Source organism: Pieris brassicae, chromosome 4 (assembly GCF_905147105.1).
Source record: "Pieris brassicae chromosome 4, ilPieBrab1.1, whole genome shotgun sequence".
Lineage (NCBI taxonomy): Eukaryota > Metazoa > Arthropoda > Insecta > Lepidoptera > Pieridae > Pieris > Pieris brassicae.
In genome coordinates this window covers 11,699,877-11,716,302 of record NC_059668.1, presented here as the reverse complement: position 1 = coordinate 11,716,302, position 16,426 = coordinate 11,699,877, and the positions used below count along the sequence as shown (strand labels likewise).

Sequence of the window (16,426 nt, the reverse complement as noted above, 5' to 3'; positions counted from 1 at the left end):
TGCATATCAGCAACATATCGGAAATATATATTCAAGAAAATTCTTCCATCAGAAATGTTTGGTAAAATCACTCAAATATTTATAATGTGATGTATATTAATTAGATATAGGCATCGTTCAGATTTTCTAAGACATTTTACAAAAATATTATTAATTAATAGTTGTTTAGTAGTCTAAGCATTACAATTCTATTGTAGATCGTACCGTCACGCGAAATCCTTGTAAGCTGTTTGCAAAGCAAGCATTGACGTTGCGACTACGGTGTAGCGTGTTCCGGCTACGCCGTAGCAATTCGTAGCGGATTTACATCCTAATAATTATAGCCGCATAATCTAGGTAGCTACGGAACGAGAATAAATGAAATTTACAGCCCTTAGTTTTCAGACAAGGTTTTCAGTAAACGTATTTTATCTAAATCGCTATTAACATATTGAATGTAAAGGTCCCTGACCTATTTAAGCAGAGAACAGACATATGCAGATGTTTACCTTAATTCTTAACAAAACTACGTAATCAGTCAACTGTATAATCTGTGATATGTCACACTACACTTACACTCAACCACGTGGGTAACACTAAAAATGTTTGGGCCTGTTAGAAACATTGCTAATTGCTTTTTAGAGCTCTTTGGTAACCTAATGTAGTATATTGCATTCATTTGTCATTTATTTTTGTGAATTGACGGCAAATCTAAAAATCTTGTTACACGTGAAAATGAACCTATCGCGAGAAAATTTTCGGTCAATGATTTATCATGACTTTGCTCGTGGGCCTACATACGTGGACCTGACTTGGCGCCCTGTGATTTTCATTTATACCCAAAAACTAAAGATAACATACGAGGTATTCGCTTTACGAGCCCTGAAGATGCGGTGAAAGCGTACGAAAATGCCATAGAAGAGACCCCTAAGGAAGAATGCGTCCACTGCTTTTCTTAGTGGTTCCATCGAATGCGACGATATGTAGAGAGCAACGGAGATTACTTCGAAATACAATAAAGTATTGGCAACTTTCTACATTAACCCGTTTTTCAATTTCATTTTCAGTGTTACCTAGGTATTTTATATATATATATATATTTTTTTATTATTATTATTTAGATGCCAATATGAAACACCATAATAAAAAATGTTTCGTTCAATATATATACTTAATACCATTCCCATTCCTTTCTATTCGTTCAGAATAACCGAAGTTATATTAGTGTTTCAGGAATGGCTAATAATTTCCATGATGCAAACTGCTTCAGTCAAAGACTCGAGATTACTATCAAAGAGCATAATATTACTGACAAAAAGGACCGCATTAACAGTTCCATTCTGTGTCACTTTGTGAGAGGTGGAGCTTTGAGATTTACTCTTTAGCTCAGAGCACACCGGGCTCAGCTGATTATATTATAATGGACTCCCGAATGCGCATGATTGTATGGTGTGTTGTGACTTACGAACACATAATCATTATGAATGATTTAAACATACAGCTTTATAATTCAATTATCAAATTGAATTTAATTGAATTATAAAATGTAATACTTTAATTATATTATAATTAATATATTAATATTAAAGGAGAATTTGACTATTAATTTTTAATATTGGGAATTAACATTATCTATTATTATTGAGTGAGTTGCCTACGCTATACTCTACTTATAAGTTATTGTTTGAAGTTTCATCCTTAAAGCAGCTTTTATCTTTTCGCAAATACACTAAATACTCGTTTAAACAAACTTATGTAATGGGAATATAATAACATTCCCATCCCAAACGGTCCTATAAAATATACCCGGGCCATCGGTTATCCCTGTACGGGTGAAGCGGTCAAAATGATATACGGCGGGATAAGACAATGTAGCGCAAAGGTGCAGCCGGGCAACCTTTCGATTTCCTTTATTGTCCTTAAGATCAATATTTGTCACTATGGCTTTTGGTCCTGTAGTCTTTTAAAATCTTAAGGATTATCGCATTCAAATATTACATTGGTTGAATGTAATGGATGAAGCCGTACAATACCAATAGTAGTTTAAGATAATTTTTTTTGGTATGTAATACACAACGGTCCCAAATTTATATTTTTGTGGTTTATATTATTTTTAAAGTTATATAATAGACGATGCGATGCGATCGCGCAGCTCTGCCAACAACATTCTTTAGTCTGTGGTTATATGAAGCTTCACCTCGATGGGAACGAAACGGCGATCTTGGGACATGAGACATGCAGGTTGTTATAATAATTGATTTGCTAATTAAAAGTTGTAATTTGTTAATCAATATCATTTGAGTGCCATATCCAAAGTTTAAGTATAAAGAGTCGTGACAAACCGCCAACTGCATTCACAAATACAAGAAATCCTAAAACAAGAAATACTCAAAGATTTAATTCAAGTCATCAATGCTTAGAGCATAAATAAAAAGCTAAAGCAGCATCATCAAAGATTGCAATTAAATAATTCATATAGAATTAAAAAAAAAATACTAAAAGGCTTAACCAAACCAGCAATTATCCCTTGGGATAAGTCCATGTTATTACAAATAACAATTTTACCGGCAGGTGTAACAAAGGTGGAATCGGTAAAAGTCTTACCGGATTAACCGGTCCGTACTAATTTAATACTCCGATTATATCTTCCGGGCAAAACGGATCTCCAGTTTTGTTCTCAAGAGGGTACAAACGAGACAATGCTAAGCAACTAAACTATTACACGGCAGACAATGTAAACTTTTGTTATGATATAGATGAGATGTTCTGAAATCTGTGAATTATGAAACTTGTTACTGAAGGGAGTTATTGGATAGAGTCTTTGATACGACTTATCGGCGATAATGCGTATCAACGTTAAATTTCGTCAATCAATTTTGATTATAAATACCGAGTCCATTTTTTTACGAAGGTACTGTAAAGGAATTATCTTAATTACTCCATTAATTGTAACTTTTAAAGCATTATAAGTTGGACAGTTGAAAAATGGAATATGTCGTCAGTAACAAATACAAATAATAATTTTATAAATCTATTTAAACTTTTTAAAAATAAATTATGTATGATTTTTTTTTTTTTATAAAATAGGGGGCAAACGGGCAGGAGGCTCACCTGATGTTAAGTGATACCGCCGCCCATGGACACTCTCAATGCCAGAGGGCTCGCGAGTGCGTTGCCGGCCTTTTAAGAATTTGTACGCTCTTTTCTTGAAGGACTCTAAGTCGAATTGGTTCGGAAATACTTCAGTGGGCAGCTGGTTCCACATAGCGGTGGTGCGCGGCAAAAATTGCCTTGAGAAACGCTCAGTCGTGGAACGTCGGACGTCGAGATGATACGGGTGGAATTTTGTATTTTGCCTCGACGTCCGATGCTGAAACTCAGCTGCAGGTATTAATCCGAACAACTCCTCTGAACACTCTCCATGGTAAATGCGGTAGAAGATGCAGAGTGACCCCACATCTCTACGCAACGCCAAAGGATCGAGCCGCTCGGAGAGGGATTGGTCATCGACGATTCGAACCGCTCTTCGTTGGATACGGTCAAGTGGAAGGAGCTGGTACTGGGGAGCCCCCGCCCAGAGGTGAGAACAGTATTCCATGTGGGGCCGTATTTGCGCTTTATAGAGTTGCAAACGGTGGCCCGGAGTGAAGTACCGTCTCGCCTTGCTGAGCACACCAAGCTTTTTGGAGGCTAATTTAGCCTTTCCCTCCAAATGACCGCGAAACTGAACGTCGTTCGATATGTCAACGCCAAGTATTCCGATGCTGGCTGTGGCTTCAAGAAGAGTGTTTTCGAAAAGAGGAGTAGCGACAAAGGGTATTTTTTTCGCGGAAAACGCGCAAACTTGGGGTTAAATTGGACTAGGTTTAGTCTACCCCAGTCCGAGACTCCACGTAGTAGAGTTTCGACTTCAGACACAAGTTTTTTCCGGTACTCATCGACAACTGCCGAGAAATACCTGCCCGGCCAGTGTAAAGAGTATCCCCAGTGCTGTCGTCCGCATAGCAATGAATGTTGCTAAGTTGCAACATGTCATTGATATGCAGAAGAAACAGGGTCGGGGACAGAACACAGCCTTGTGGGACCCCAGCATTCACGGGTTTAAGGTCGGAACATGCTCCGTCGACGACGACCTTGATGCTCCGATCGGCTAGAAAGCTGGAGATCCAGTCGCATAATTTCTCAGGAAGCCCGTAGGCTGGAAGCTTCGAGAGCAGTGCTTTGTGCCACACCCGATCGAAGGCTTTCGCTATGTCCAAACTAACCGCTAGTGCCTCCCCCTTGGACTCAATTGCCTCTGCCCATCTATGAGTAAGGTATACTAGAAGGTCACCAGCCGAACGACCACGACGAAAGCCGTACTGATAATCGCTAATCAGCTGGTGGCCCTCTAGATAACTCAAGAGCTGGCCATTAATAATGGATTCCATTATTTTGGAGAACAAGGAGGTTATTGCGATTGGGCGATAGTTGGATGGATCAGAGCGATCGCCTTTTTTAGGGATCGGATGTATCGAAGCGGTCTTCCAGCACTTCGGGACAGTGCCGAGCGAGTACAGGTACCGGAAAAGGCGCGTCAGGACCGGAGCCAACTCAGGAGCACATGTACGCAGCACAATTGGAGGGATACCATCCGGCCCGCTCGACTTATGAATGTCCAAGGAAGATAGTGCTCTGCGAACAGCACGTTGCTGGAATGTGATTTCCGGCATTGAGTTATCACACCGCGAAATCGCCGGTGGTGATCTCCCCCGGTCATCCAAAGTCGAGGTGGACGCGAAGAGACAGCCCAAGAGGTCGGCCTTCTCCTTCGCAGTGTGGGCGAGCGAGTCATCCTCTCTGTGCAGCGGTGGTAGCGATGGCTGACAAAAATTCCCTTGTACAGCTATGGCGAGAGACCAGAAGGCTCGGGTCCCAGAAGGGAGTTGGGCCAATCTCTCGCCAAATCTGGCGATGTGCTCTGACTTTGCCATAGCGATTTCCCGTTTGAAGGACCTGGAGGCTGAGTTATATGCTTTTTTATGTTTGCTGGTATTGGCATCACGAGATATCGCCGCTTCCGCCCATGCATTAAAGCATTCTCGCTTTCGACGCGATGCCGCCTTGCAAGAACGCTTAAACCAGGGCTGTGACTTGCCACCGATCGGCAGAGAATGGAATAAAAAGTTCCATGCCCTGCAGAACCACTTCAGCGACAGAGGCAGCGACGGAATCTGGAGCTTCCGACGAAAAGCACATAGGCCCCCAAGGGTAGGACGCAAAGAAAGACCGCATCCCATCCCAATCTGCTGACCGATAGTGCCAAATACGACGACAACCCGAAAAACGGGGCCGAGGAGGGCGCGTAGTAGGCACAGTACTCCGGACCACACAATGATCCGATGAACCCAATGGCGGGTCAACAGAGACTTGATAGGTCTCCGGATGTGAGGTCAGCAGAAGGTCCAACAAAGAGGGTTTATGACCATCCACATCTGGTATTCGCGTAATCGCAGGGAACATTTGTGACAGGTCGTAAGCTAAAGCAAAGTCGTGAAAGGATCTTCCCGCGTGATCGGTGGTTTCCGAACCGAGCCAATCGGCATGGTGAGCGTTAAAATCGCCAAGTATCACGATTTCAGCGGTAGGAACCCCTTCGAGCAGAGAATCTGTAGCCATTTGGATGTGCTCAATGAGTCGCTCAGTTTCGGTATTTCCGCTATGGGACCTATACAGGCATGCGTAGAATCGCGGATGGTCATCGCAGTCTACGCGCAGCCAGAGGCTAGATAGGTCCCTTCCTTCAAGCGACCCGAGGCGACGAGAACAGATATCCTCTCTGACGTACACGCAAACTCCCGCCCGCGGCACAAATGAATGTTCCAATTTGTACCCCGGGTAGGAGAGGTAGGAAGTATCAGCCGGGAAGGATATCTGAGTCTCAGTAAGGAAGAATAAGGCCGGCTTCGCAGTTTCGAGGTGAAAGTGAACCGCGTTAAGATTAGAGTTGAGCCCCCTAACATTGGTAAAGTCCACTGAGAGCGTGGAAGGGGATGCCTTCGGTAAATTCTTCCGTTTGCCCCGAGATCGAAACCTATAGTTTTTTGAGCAGTTTTTGCCCACCCCAGAATACGAAGGGCAGCCTGTGCATCCACCACCGAATACTGATTGTTCCGATGATGGACGCTCAGAGGGGGATTCTCCACAGCGGAAACGTGTGGTACCCCCCTGGGGTAATCTCTGTTTAAACTGCATCTTCATATTCTGGGGGGGGGGGGGAATTGATGGGCTCCGGGAGTCTCCGGGAGGATTGAAACTGTAGAGGACATTAACATGGAATCATTATCCACTTCATATTTCTAAAACAGGTAATTAGTAGAAGTAGGGCTACATAATAATAAATTGCGCAGAAAAATACGCGGGCATGAACAATACCAGATATTAACCCTTCAGAGTTCATTACATTGGATGGAGTTACGCAGGCATTAAGCCGATGACTGACTAGCTGTCTCGACATAAATCTAAAATCAATAGGCGATTACTTCGGAGGGATCCGGGGGATATCTTAATTGCGCCGAGTTTCATCGCCCACGCAATCTCAATAATATACACGATATTATCAAGTTTCATACACTACAGACATAATTAAGTAATAAGCTTGCCAGTAATTTACCAACGTTATATTTATAAACATTGTAACCTCATCTGTGACTAATATCACAAATAGGAAAATGTTTATTACATATTAGTACAACGTGACTACAAGGAAGGTATAGCTTTGTTTGTTGGTGCAGCGAATAAGTATATTATTTCTTTTGGCTTGTTGTAATTAGTGTAATATCTTATTCGGGTAGCAGGATCAAATACATATTAAATACATCCGTAACGGTAACACAGAACTTCAAAATAAAGAATAATATTTTTGTTTTTCTCAGAAATATAAACAAAAACTATGCATCCACGCACAAAACATGTTAAGAAATGTAGATATTATGAAAGAATATTATTATTTTATATGATTGTTCTAGTAATGATGCCATGATGGGCAAAGATTAACTATATTTTTTACACTTTTCAGAGTCAAGATCAGTTCTAAGGCACATAGTCCCTAAAGCCGAAATTATTCAAGTGATTAGAGGCGCGTCAGGTCCTTTCAATTAGTCAATTAGTAAGCGCCACGAGTAGGTTTCGAAAGGGATCACCACATACCATAAGTAACATATACAAACATGCATTTACAGTACTCGGTGTGATGTACTGAGTACTGTAAATAAGACACACACAAGGCGTGTGTTCTTTTTGTAGGTGTAGTGTTGTCACTCTATCAGAATACCTGTTACAAATTGTATATAACTGTATGGCAGTTACTATGTTATACTATACAGTACAATAAATAAAAGTTTGTTAGGATCTTATTTACGCAGTCAATTCTAATAGGAAGACCTAAGAAAAAATTAATCAAAATTATTGTAACAACAAAAATTACCACAGGCTGCAGTCAACCATCGTGATTTTTTTGGCAAAAGTTTTGCTTACATTTAATGAACTTTTCTTTCTATTAAGGCAGATACTTCATTAGCGTATTAACAATTTGAAATATGTTAAGGGCCCGCGTCCCTATCGCCGTTACATGCAAAATTCCATACATTTAATAAACTCAGCGGGAATTTCAATCAAACACTATTGAGGGAGGGTGTTTTTCGATGCTTGGCTATAGAAAAATTGGAAAAATTATGTTAATTTTATAATTAATATCATTTATGATTAATTTATTACCACGACTTTAACCCTGATAGAGAAACCATTTTTTATTCACCAGTATTATAATATCAAAATTGTAATAAAACATACTATAACTACGAATTCATGTATTATGAAATAAAACTTTATCAAATTCGCTTTGATACATTTCCTACAACGCTATAATATATCTCTTAAGCTACTTTTCCACCTTTACGCAAAGCGGATTTTTATACGGGGGTACTTTGTGAATAATAAGTAAATTATAATAAAAAATGCTACTCTTATTAAAATTCCATCCTAAATTTTACCCACATTCTCCGGAATATTCAACACATATTTACAAGTTTAATCTTTTAGAATTTATATTTAAAATTGAAGACATTGCACAATTTAACAGCGTTTAATAGCAGGTTGTGAATTTTCTATAAGAAACATGAACTGGATTAAATTAAAAAAAGATTTATTGATGAATTTACATTGAACGTGAGTTTTAAATTTAAATTAAATATATAATTAAAATATGCCGTTGGTATTTAAAAATAGTTATCCCATTAAGAAATAGCCTTCAAAATCACTCTTCAAGTGAATATTATTCAAGTATAAATAATTACTAAACTTTACAGAAGTGTAATAAAGACGAAATATTGAACATGTCGGGTTTTATTATCAGCCTTCAAAGTCTACGTAAACTCAACTTCACAATAGGGTAATAACAAGCAGAGTAGTGGAAGGGAGTTAGCTAAATAACATCACTTACTTTTACATTTTAAATAATTTTTCAAGGAACATTATATGAAATCAATTATTATTAAACATTTTCAAAACTCTGTTTAAATTTCAAAATAATCTGAAAATATTCAAACCTTTTCGTTAAGGGATGAAAAGAAGGGTTTAGACCCTAAAGAAATAAAGAACTTCCTCAATATAAATCTATATTAAAATTCTTTCAACTCCACCGTTGTATTGTCTTTTGTTAACATAGCTTTTACACATTGAAAGAAAATACTTTTTTACCGGATTGAAGCTATGTATTATTATAAATTATATTTGAAACGTAGGAAAAATTTTAAATTATGTATAAGTTCAACTCCACCGTTAAAACGTTACAGTGAGACAGTTTTAGTCTTGGGTAATTAGGTCAAAGGACACCTTGTTGCTAAGCTCGTAGCGTGTCCTTTACTCAGATCAAAACTTACATTATAAAATCACCGTTGGGACCCATAAGTGCTCCACCTTCGTATCGAAAGCCTTTGTATATTGGAAGCTATTAAACTTATTGACATGGGATTTCAACTTTCCCCCTCGCAAGCTCCAGCTAACGACTAGAAATGTAATTAGCCGGGTGCATGTGAGCGGGTGGTCTGTATGCTAATTTTGTATGAACCTATTGATTGGCTACATGTTTTGGATGTAAAACTAACAAGTTTTTTACAACTATGATTCTATGAATCAGATTAAAACTTGTCTGTATAGTAGGCCAAATTATCTTAATCATAATTGGTTCTAAGTAAAATGTAACGGTAAAAATTAATGTATCAAGTTACTAATTTGTTACAAGTCACACTAGCAATTAAATAAAAAACGTGCGCAAAAGTAAAAAAACCGATATTATTCCTATCTTTTGGCAACCATCAAATACTAGGAAAAATTGCATGCGAAAAGTCAATAGCGATAAATTAATTTTCGACGTTTTTCTTTTGAAAATTATATTTTTACAACCGGGTAGCGTTTTTCGTGGCAGTAAATTTTCCGTTTCATTCAATGTTTTATATCACAAATCACGTCAATTAGCTTTTAGTATATTTTATCTAAAATCTAAAAGAGTTCTGTATAAATCTTTTTCCGTAAAATAATTTAAAAATCAAGTATTTAAGACCTACCTAACTTTATGCACATATAAAATAAAATGAAAATTAAATATACAGGATAGGATTTATAAACAGATATAATTTTGAATTTTAGGTGAAAGTAAAAAGATAAAATGTTGCCTGATGTTGGCTGAATCAATTATAATTAATTTCATAGGTTTACATAGAACATGTTTCATTGCGCTCACTTTTTAATCCTAGCTATGCATTCTTCATCAAACTCACAAAAATCAGAAATTGATTGACTAATGTCTAGTAAAACTCGCATTAGGGCAGTGATTGAATACACGGGATAAAGTTATAAGAGGCACCGTCATAAATCTAAGTTCAGTCGACGTCATTTCAGGGCTGCCACTCTTCAGAAATAAACATAGCTCAATTAATCCAGCTTTTTAGCATTTTTCGTTAAAATTATTGTCTGTCGAAAGTGAAACATACTTACTAATAACAGTAAAGCGGACCAACGGACAGGAGGCTCATCTGATGTTAAATGATATTAAAAAACCCTCAACTGTGGAACGACGGACGACGACGTGATACGGGTTAAATTTTGTATTCTGCCTCGACGTCCCCAAGACCCGACGGATCCTAGCCAAGAAAATCAAATGAAAATTGAACTGTTCTGGATCAAGGGGCTCGTCGGCACACATGTAGTGAAACAGCCGTTGTCACAACAATGGTTTTAAAAGTTGCAATATCGGCAAACAAGGTCCTTTGCACCTTACATAGCGCAGATCCTCACTGGCGACAGGGCTCACCCATAACATCATTAGGATATTGCCAATGTAGTCGCCCAGTGGAAGACGCCAAGCCAGACCTAGCTTAATTTTTTTATTTAAGTTAATGAAGTGCCTTTTTAGGAAAAGCGATAATAGATACGTCCGTGCAGTTTAGCTACTGGGCCATGTATCTGCCCGATCACGTGGTTGGTAAATATAAGGGGTATAAATAAACAAAACAAAACTACAATAATGATAATGTGTTTAAATGAAACGAAATAAATATTTTGATCATGAAAATAATGGCGAAGATGGTTTGGCAATTCGAATATTGTTATTAGATAAACGCTTTAATGGTCCACGTGATTCGTGTAAAGGTCAAAACCTAGAGCGCATTAAGTGAAAAGCCCCCATAAACTAATACAAACAAAAGCCAAACGTTAAAGCGATCAATACAAATCTATAAAGTAGTTGGGAAGGCTTCCCTCACTAATGGAGCGAGTCAATTACTTAAGACCGGGGGAAACTCGATCATAAAATCCGGGTATATCGATCAGAGTCCGCCCGTGAACGCCGGTGCCCGGGTATCCGGGTGATATATAGTTTTTTCCATTTTCAGAACGCTCACCGGTGGCCGATAGATTGATTTATTATAACTCGAGGAGCGGTCGCCAAACGGCTAAAGATTTCACGTCGCCTCTTACACTGACAACTTCATGAAACGATATTGGAAAATTTGTTAAGCTCACTGATTTTATAGACTCGCTTAGAACATTTTGCAAACTTCGAAATATAATAGAAATTTTATATTTACAACGATAAATTATATTTGCTTTAATGTGCAACAATAAAAATGAGTTTTTTTGTTTAAACTTCCTGCGATGTAAACGTTATAAAAACTAAATTAGTTAAGATATAATAAAAAAAAATGTTCAAATTGATTGCATGCAATTTTACATGCTATTTATTAATGGGCGGAAAGATAGATAGATATTTGTTGTCTTCAATTTCTTTTAAAAACAATCCTCCTTATGCGACAAGATACATAAAATTGTTCCATGTGCCTCGTACGAAATCGAATTACCTACACAATTCGCCAGTGTTTCGGGTTTTATCTAACTATGACACCAACTATGAGAATATTGATATTTTCCACCTCACCATAGAAGATGTGAGGAAGTTTTTGAAGAGGCGGGACGACTCTGATTTTGTTTAAGCAGTAATTTAAAATATTAATTATTATTTGCTGTTTCAAATGTTAAACTTCAGTTTTCTTTAGTTTAAATTTTATTTTAAATAAATTTTGTCTGTGAATGTACTTACTTGTTTTCTGTTACATATATATTGTTAATCTATGTAATCTGTTTTGGCTTTCTGTATTAACTAAGTGTTTTGTTTTATGTTATATGTATATGTTAGCTGTAAGATTACTAGTAATTAAATAAATAAAATAAAAATAACTTTAGCTAAAATGTTAACATAAAATTCAAAATATCCTAGTCATCACCATATTACTAAAGGTACTTGTTAAAAGAGGCTCACATATGTAAATATTATATATTTTGGGGTTTCTGTTGAACTGTAAAGGACATATCTCAGGATAGTCACGAGCTAATGGTTGTATAAAAGGTAGATTATTATAGGCGTTTGGTGCCATGTTTGTGTTCTAAGTTGTGTATTCTCTTTGTCAAGCCGAGGGACAGACGTCACGAACAGTCGTGACGGTCACATCACAGATCATATCTACTCTCAGGCTTTTACATTATATAACACTTATTCTTCTCTTTTTTTTTGTATTTAGGAACAATGACGATAAATAAGGGTGGCGAGGTACTAAGGTAGAGAAGAAAATTAAATTGTGGTCTTAGGATCGAGGGTTGGAAAACAATAATTACGCAACGTAAACAGAGCTACAAAAACACTCAATGAACAAAGATCGTCAAACAAAAGCCCATACAATTAGACGTCCACGTAATCGCTTCGAGAGGGCATAAATAAGACGCCAACAATTCCCACAATCAGCAAATATTTTCCTCCAATTCGGTGGAAATCGTTCGAGGTACCTGCCCGCCGCTCCCGATCAAAGAGATGGAATCAATCGAGAGAGAAAAAACCACCCCGATAATATAATAGAATTGAATTATCGCCGAACGAAGACTTCGAGTGGGAAGACCGAGGAAATTCAGAATAAAAGAATCGGTAATTCGATTGTGCTCGCTAACAATCGATAGGACGATGTTTGTGCCACGATCGTGTAATGTAATAATGAAAATTGTTATGTTTCGATATTGCAACAGGTTCCGATGAGAAGTGAAACGAGAAAGGATATACTGTCACGGTTATTCGCGTCTGAAATGGAATCGCAGCTATTTTCACGTCGCTCATTACGTTAAACTCCTTACTGTGCATCCCGTACGTTTTAACATTCGATTTCATTAATGTACTTAATTTGTTGTAACGTGCGGGTAACTTCGATTTAACAGTTGAAATTATATATGATGATATCAAAATAATGCTTTTGTAACAAAAATGAAATTTAAATTTTCATTTACCGACAGTTTCATTTGCGTATTTTTAAAAATTTAGATTTGCCTCATTTATTAAACGGTGTAATATGATATTAAAAAATATATAAAATCAAAGGTATTGGTTACAGAGCCAACGGGGATGGCGCTTACAATGTCTTACACACAAAACATGAGTTGTTAAAAAATATTAGAATAACCCAGTACAGAATAAGGAATAAATTAGTATTACAAAAAGGGGCCACCAATATTTTCCATACGTAAATATCATCTTTAAAATTCTCATTTTTACCACTCGGAGCTCTAACATATGGGTGACCCCAAAACAATGAACATAAAACGCACTTACCCCTGACAAAGTTTTGATATTGTGCAAAGCGTCTTGCGCTTTCAGGGCTGCTTTTCGCGTGAAAAACGTCACAAAACAGCATCCTGGAACAGAAGCGAACACTTACATGACATAACAGCACACCGAGCGAACGTACATACAAATATATTACACGGGACGGTCCACACGTCACTTAATATTTCCATAACATCATTACATAATTCACATTACTGACTACACTTACTAAATATGACTTATAATAATATATACGCAGACGTTATTAGTATTTAAAAAAAAGCCCTGAACATAAAACCTTTCGACTCTTTTATTTTCTGTCAATTTTCCATTTGGTATCGAATCAATTTACGAAAATACATTCTATATAGATTATTAATTGTAACATAAATAGCTGCAACGCTTGACTACTTAATCTTAAAATATATAATTTTGATAAAAATACTGAAATATTTTTATTCAACTGTTATAGTAGTAAGACTAGGCGATATAAAATCAAGTGCAATAGGCAGTTAAAAGTCGGAACATAAGTACTTTCAATGTTAAATACCTAGGTAGCTTCAGCGATAATTATATGCTTCACAGTTGAAATTATCCCTTGAATGCCTACCGTAAAAAGCGAGATAATTACTTGATCCATTTAAAAGAAATAAGGGGTGGTACTTAAATTTTAAGTTTTTCTCTATCTAATATACAAGATTTTATCAAAAAGGAAATTAATATTTTACTAAACTACCCGAAGATATCGCTACAATCAATATCTAAAAGTACTAATATTGTAATGAATAGGCTTAATACAACTTATAACAACGATAACATGATATTAGCATTTTTTGACAAAATAGTGACATTGAGTTACACGACAATATTCTAAAACATTTTACATTTTGCGAGTCTAACAATAGGAGTATGAAGCGAACTATGTGTAGAAAATAATTACTTCGGTTTTTCTTTATCATTCATAGGTATTTCAAAAGACCTCAGATAACAATTTCACTCTTTAACCGCCTTTAAAAAATGAATAATCTACCTGAATTTCATAGAACCAAGTTAAGGCTACAAAGAATTAAACAAAAGATATGCTATTTGTATGCGACTTACAAAAGGAAACCCATACAAAAGAGTTTCAACAAAGCAGCAAAAACGTCAACATGTAACATGCGCGGCATTGTCGGAAGAAACAATATCAGGCGAGTCTTAGAGGGTCTAAATTGAGCCGTAATTTAAAGAAACTAGTCCGAGAGAAACGTTTCACTCATGAAAGTATTAAGACTCGAGTAGGAACTTAGGTACGTACTAAGACGTATATTGCGAGTTGTACCAATAACATTTCATTGTAACATTTATACCGTTTGAGTTGGAATGATTAGTGAAATAATATGAGTAATTAATAAATCTTGTAGTATCTGAATATCTGAAAAACGGAATTTGAAAATTTCCTTCCTCACATGGAACGAATGCTAACATAAATTTTGAAATATGCCTAAAATATAACTTAGTATAATATTATATGTCGATATAAGTAAAGAAAAAAGTTGTTCAAATTAAAAAATGTTCATTAAAAAAAGATGAATAGACGAATTACAATTATGCTGCTCTAATACACTCGAATGAAAACGAAAGCATTCGAACTAAATTTGAATTAATCGAGCCGACGAACTTCGGGAAATTTTCTGAAGTTTCTTCAAAAAAAAAAAAAAAACTTAATTGATACTCTGTTATATCATTTCTATTCTTGTCTATCGCTCGTTTAATTAAATGGGAAATTTGTTAACTCAGTGGGTTTTAATAAAATTACTAAACTGGGCGGTTATTATTTAAGATATTTGAAATTTTAATAATTTGTTTAGATTGTTTACAGCGAAATAAATTTCTGGAAACATGAACCACATGTACTATTTTGTAACATGTAAATTCAAAGAAGTATCTAGTACAAATTCAAACTACAGCTTCAATTATATCAATATCATAGATTAGATAACACCTCGAAAGGTTTGCAAAGATATCAAGCAAGTTTCTGGACTTTTATTAGTATATTTATTTAATTATATATTCTTCAAAACAAAATGCAGCACCACGCAATACAAGTACACGCAATACAACATATAGTCTCTTCGGACTTGATTCCAGTCGTGTTATATCCAAATTTTTAAACCTTACATGTGTGACAAAAAAATTAAATATCGATCTCAATTTTAAAAAGCTTTCGTATATGTTACAAAGTTTAATAACTCGTAACATATTTGCGGAACGTATCCTACACGAAGAACCGAGGCTTGAACTCGACTTCAAAGAAAAGGGTACGTTTTTAATCACGTAGGCTTTTGAAGTGAGTAATAATTGTGCACTCGTCTCCGCCTCAGTCTATGTTTGTAGGTGCTCGCGACACGTTAATTAACCGACTTTGGTTAATAAGACTGAATTCGCGAGCGAGGTAATGATTAAGCGTTAGGTTACGTTATAAGCAGCTTTGTATGAAATCTACGTTTAAAATCTACTCTACGTTGCTCGTATTACAAATTATTACTGGGCCTTAACTATGACATGAATAAAAATTTTAAATGACAACAGGTACATCTTTAGTGTTATGATACTATTTTGTTGCTGTACCTATTTCTCTTTTTGAAAGTGAAAACTAGAGAAGATTCTAAAGATTTCGTTACGATTCCGTTTAAGAAGTGTTTTCTTAATGTGTAAAAGTCATGTTAACAAAAGACAATACTAGATTCCAAAGATGCATTTAGTATAGAATAAAAAATAGTTCTTCGTCGTAATTTGAATAAATCTACACTGTAGATACATTTACGCAAGTAAAGTGATGAACCATTTCAAAAATATTGTATTCTTGAGATGAAATATATCTCTATAAAGAAAAATATCAAATGCGAGAATGTCCCGCCTCCAGTTTCGCAGAAAGAAATGCCACTACATTATTTGCGTATACGAGTGCTTCAGGTCGGTCAAATTACTTCCACACACTGAATGGAATGAATTTATCTTAAAATACCTTAAAACACACAGGCGCATTCTCAATATATTTTTTCTAAATGCAATAAAACCTACTCTAGTAATTATTAATAAAGCTTTACGGAATATTATTACGCTTAAGACGGGCCTGTTCCCCCTAAGAATTGAATATAGACAAAAGTAGACTCGTTAATATCTATATAATTCTTATAAATAAATTACAAATTTAACAAACACGATGTGTTTGAATTTTCGTTTCTTTTCTTTTTACTCACATATGCTTCTGGAAGTAGATTATGACAT

General features: G+C 36.2%; 1 protein-coding gene across 5 annotated transcripts in view; it reads right to left on the bottom strand.

Annotated features, from left to right (window-relative positions):
• Positions 1-16,426, bottom strand: part of LOC123708962 (CUGBP Elav-like family member 1) — a 201,555-nt gene that overhangs the window by 53,110 nt on the left and 132,019 nt on the right. For all 5 annotated transcript variants that reach the window (XM_045660015.1, XM_045660014.1, XM_045660011.1 and 2 more), the window contains one exon: positions 13,163-13,245. In XM_045660015.1, coding sequence (XP_045515971.1) covers positions 13,163-13,245 — 83 coding nt within the window. The remainder of the gene's footprint in view (positions 1-13,162; positions 13,246-16,426) is intronic.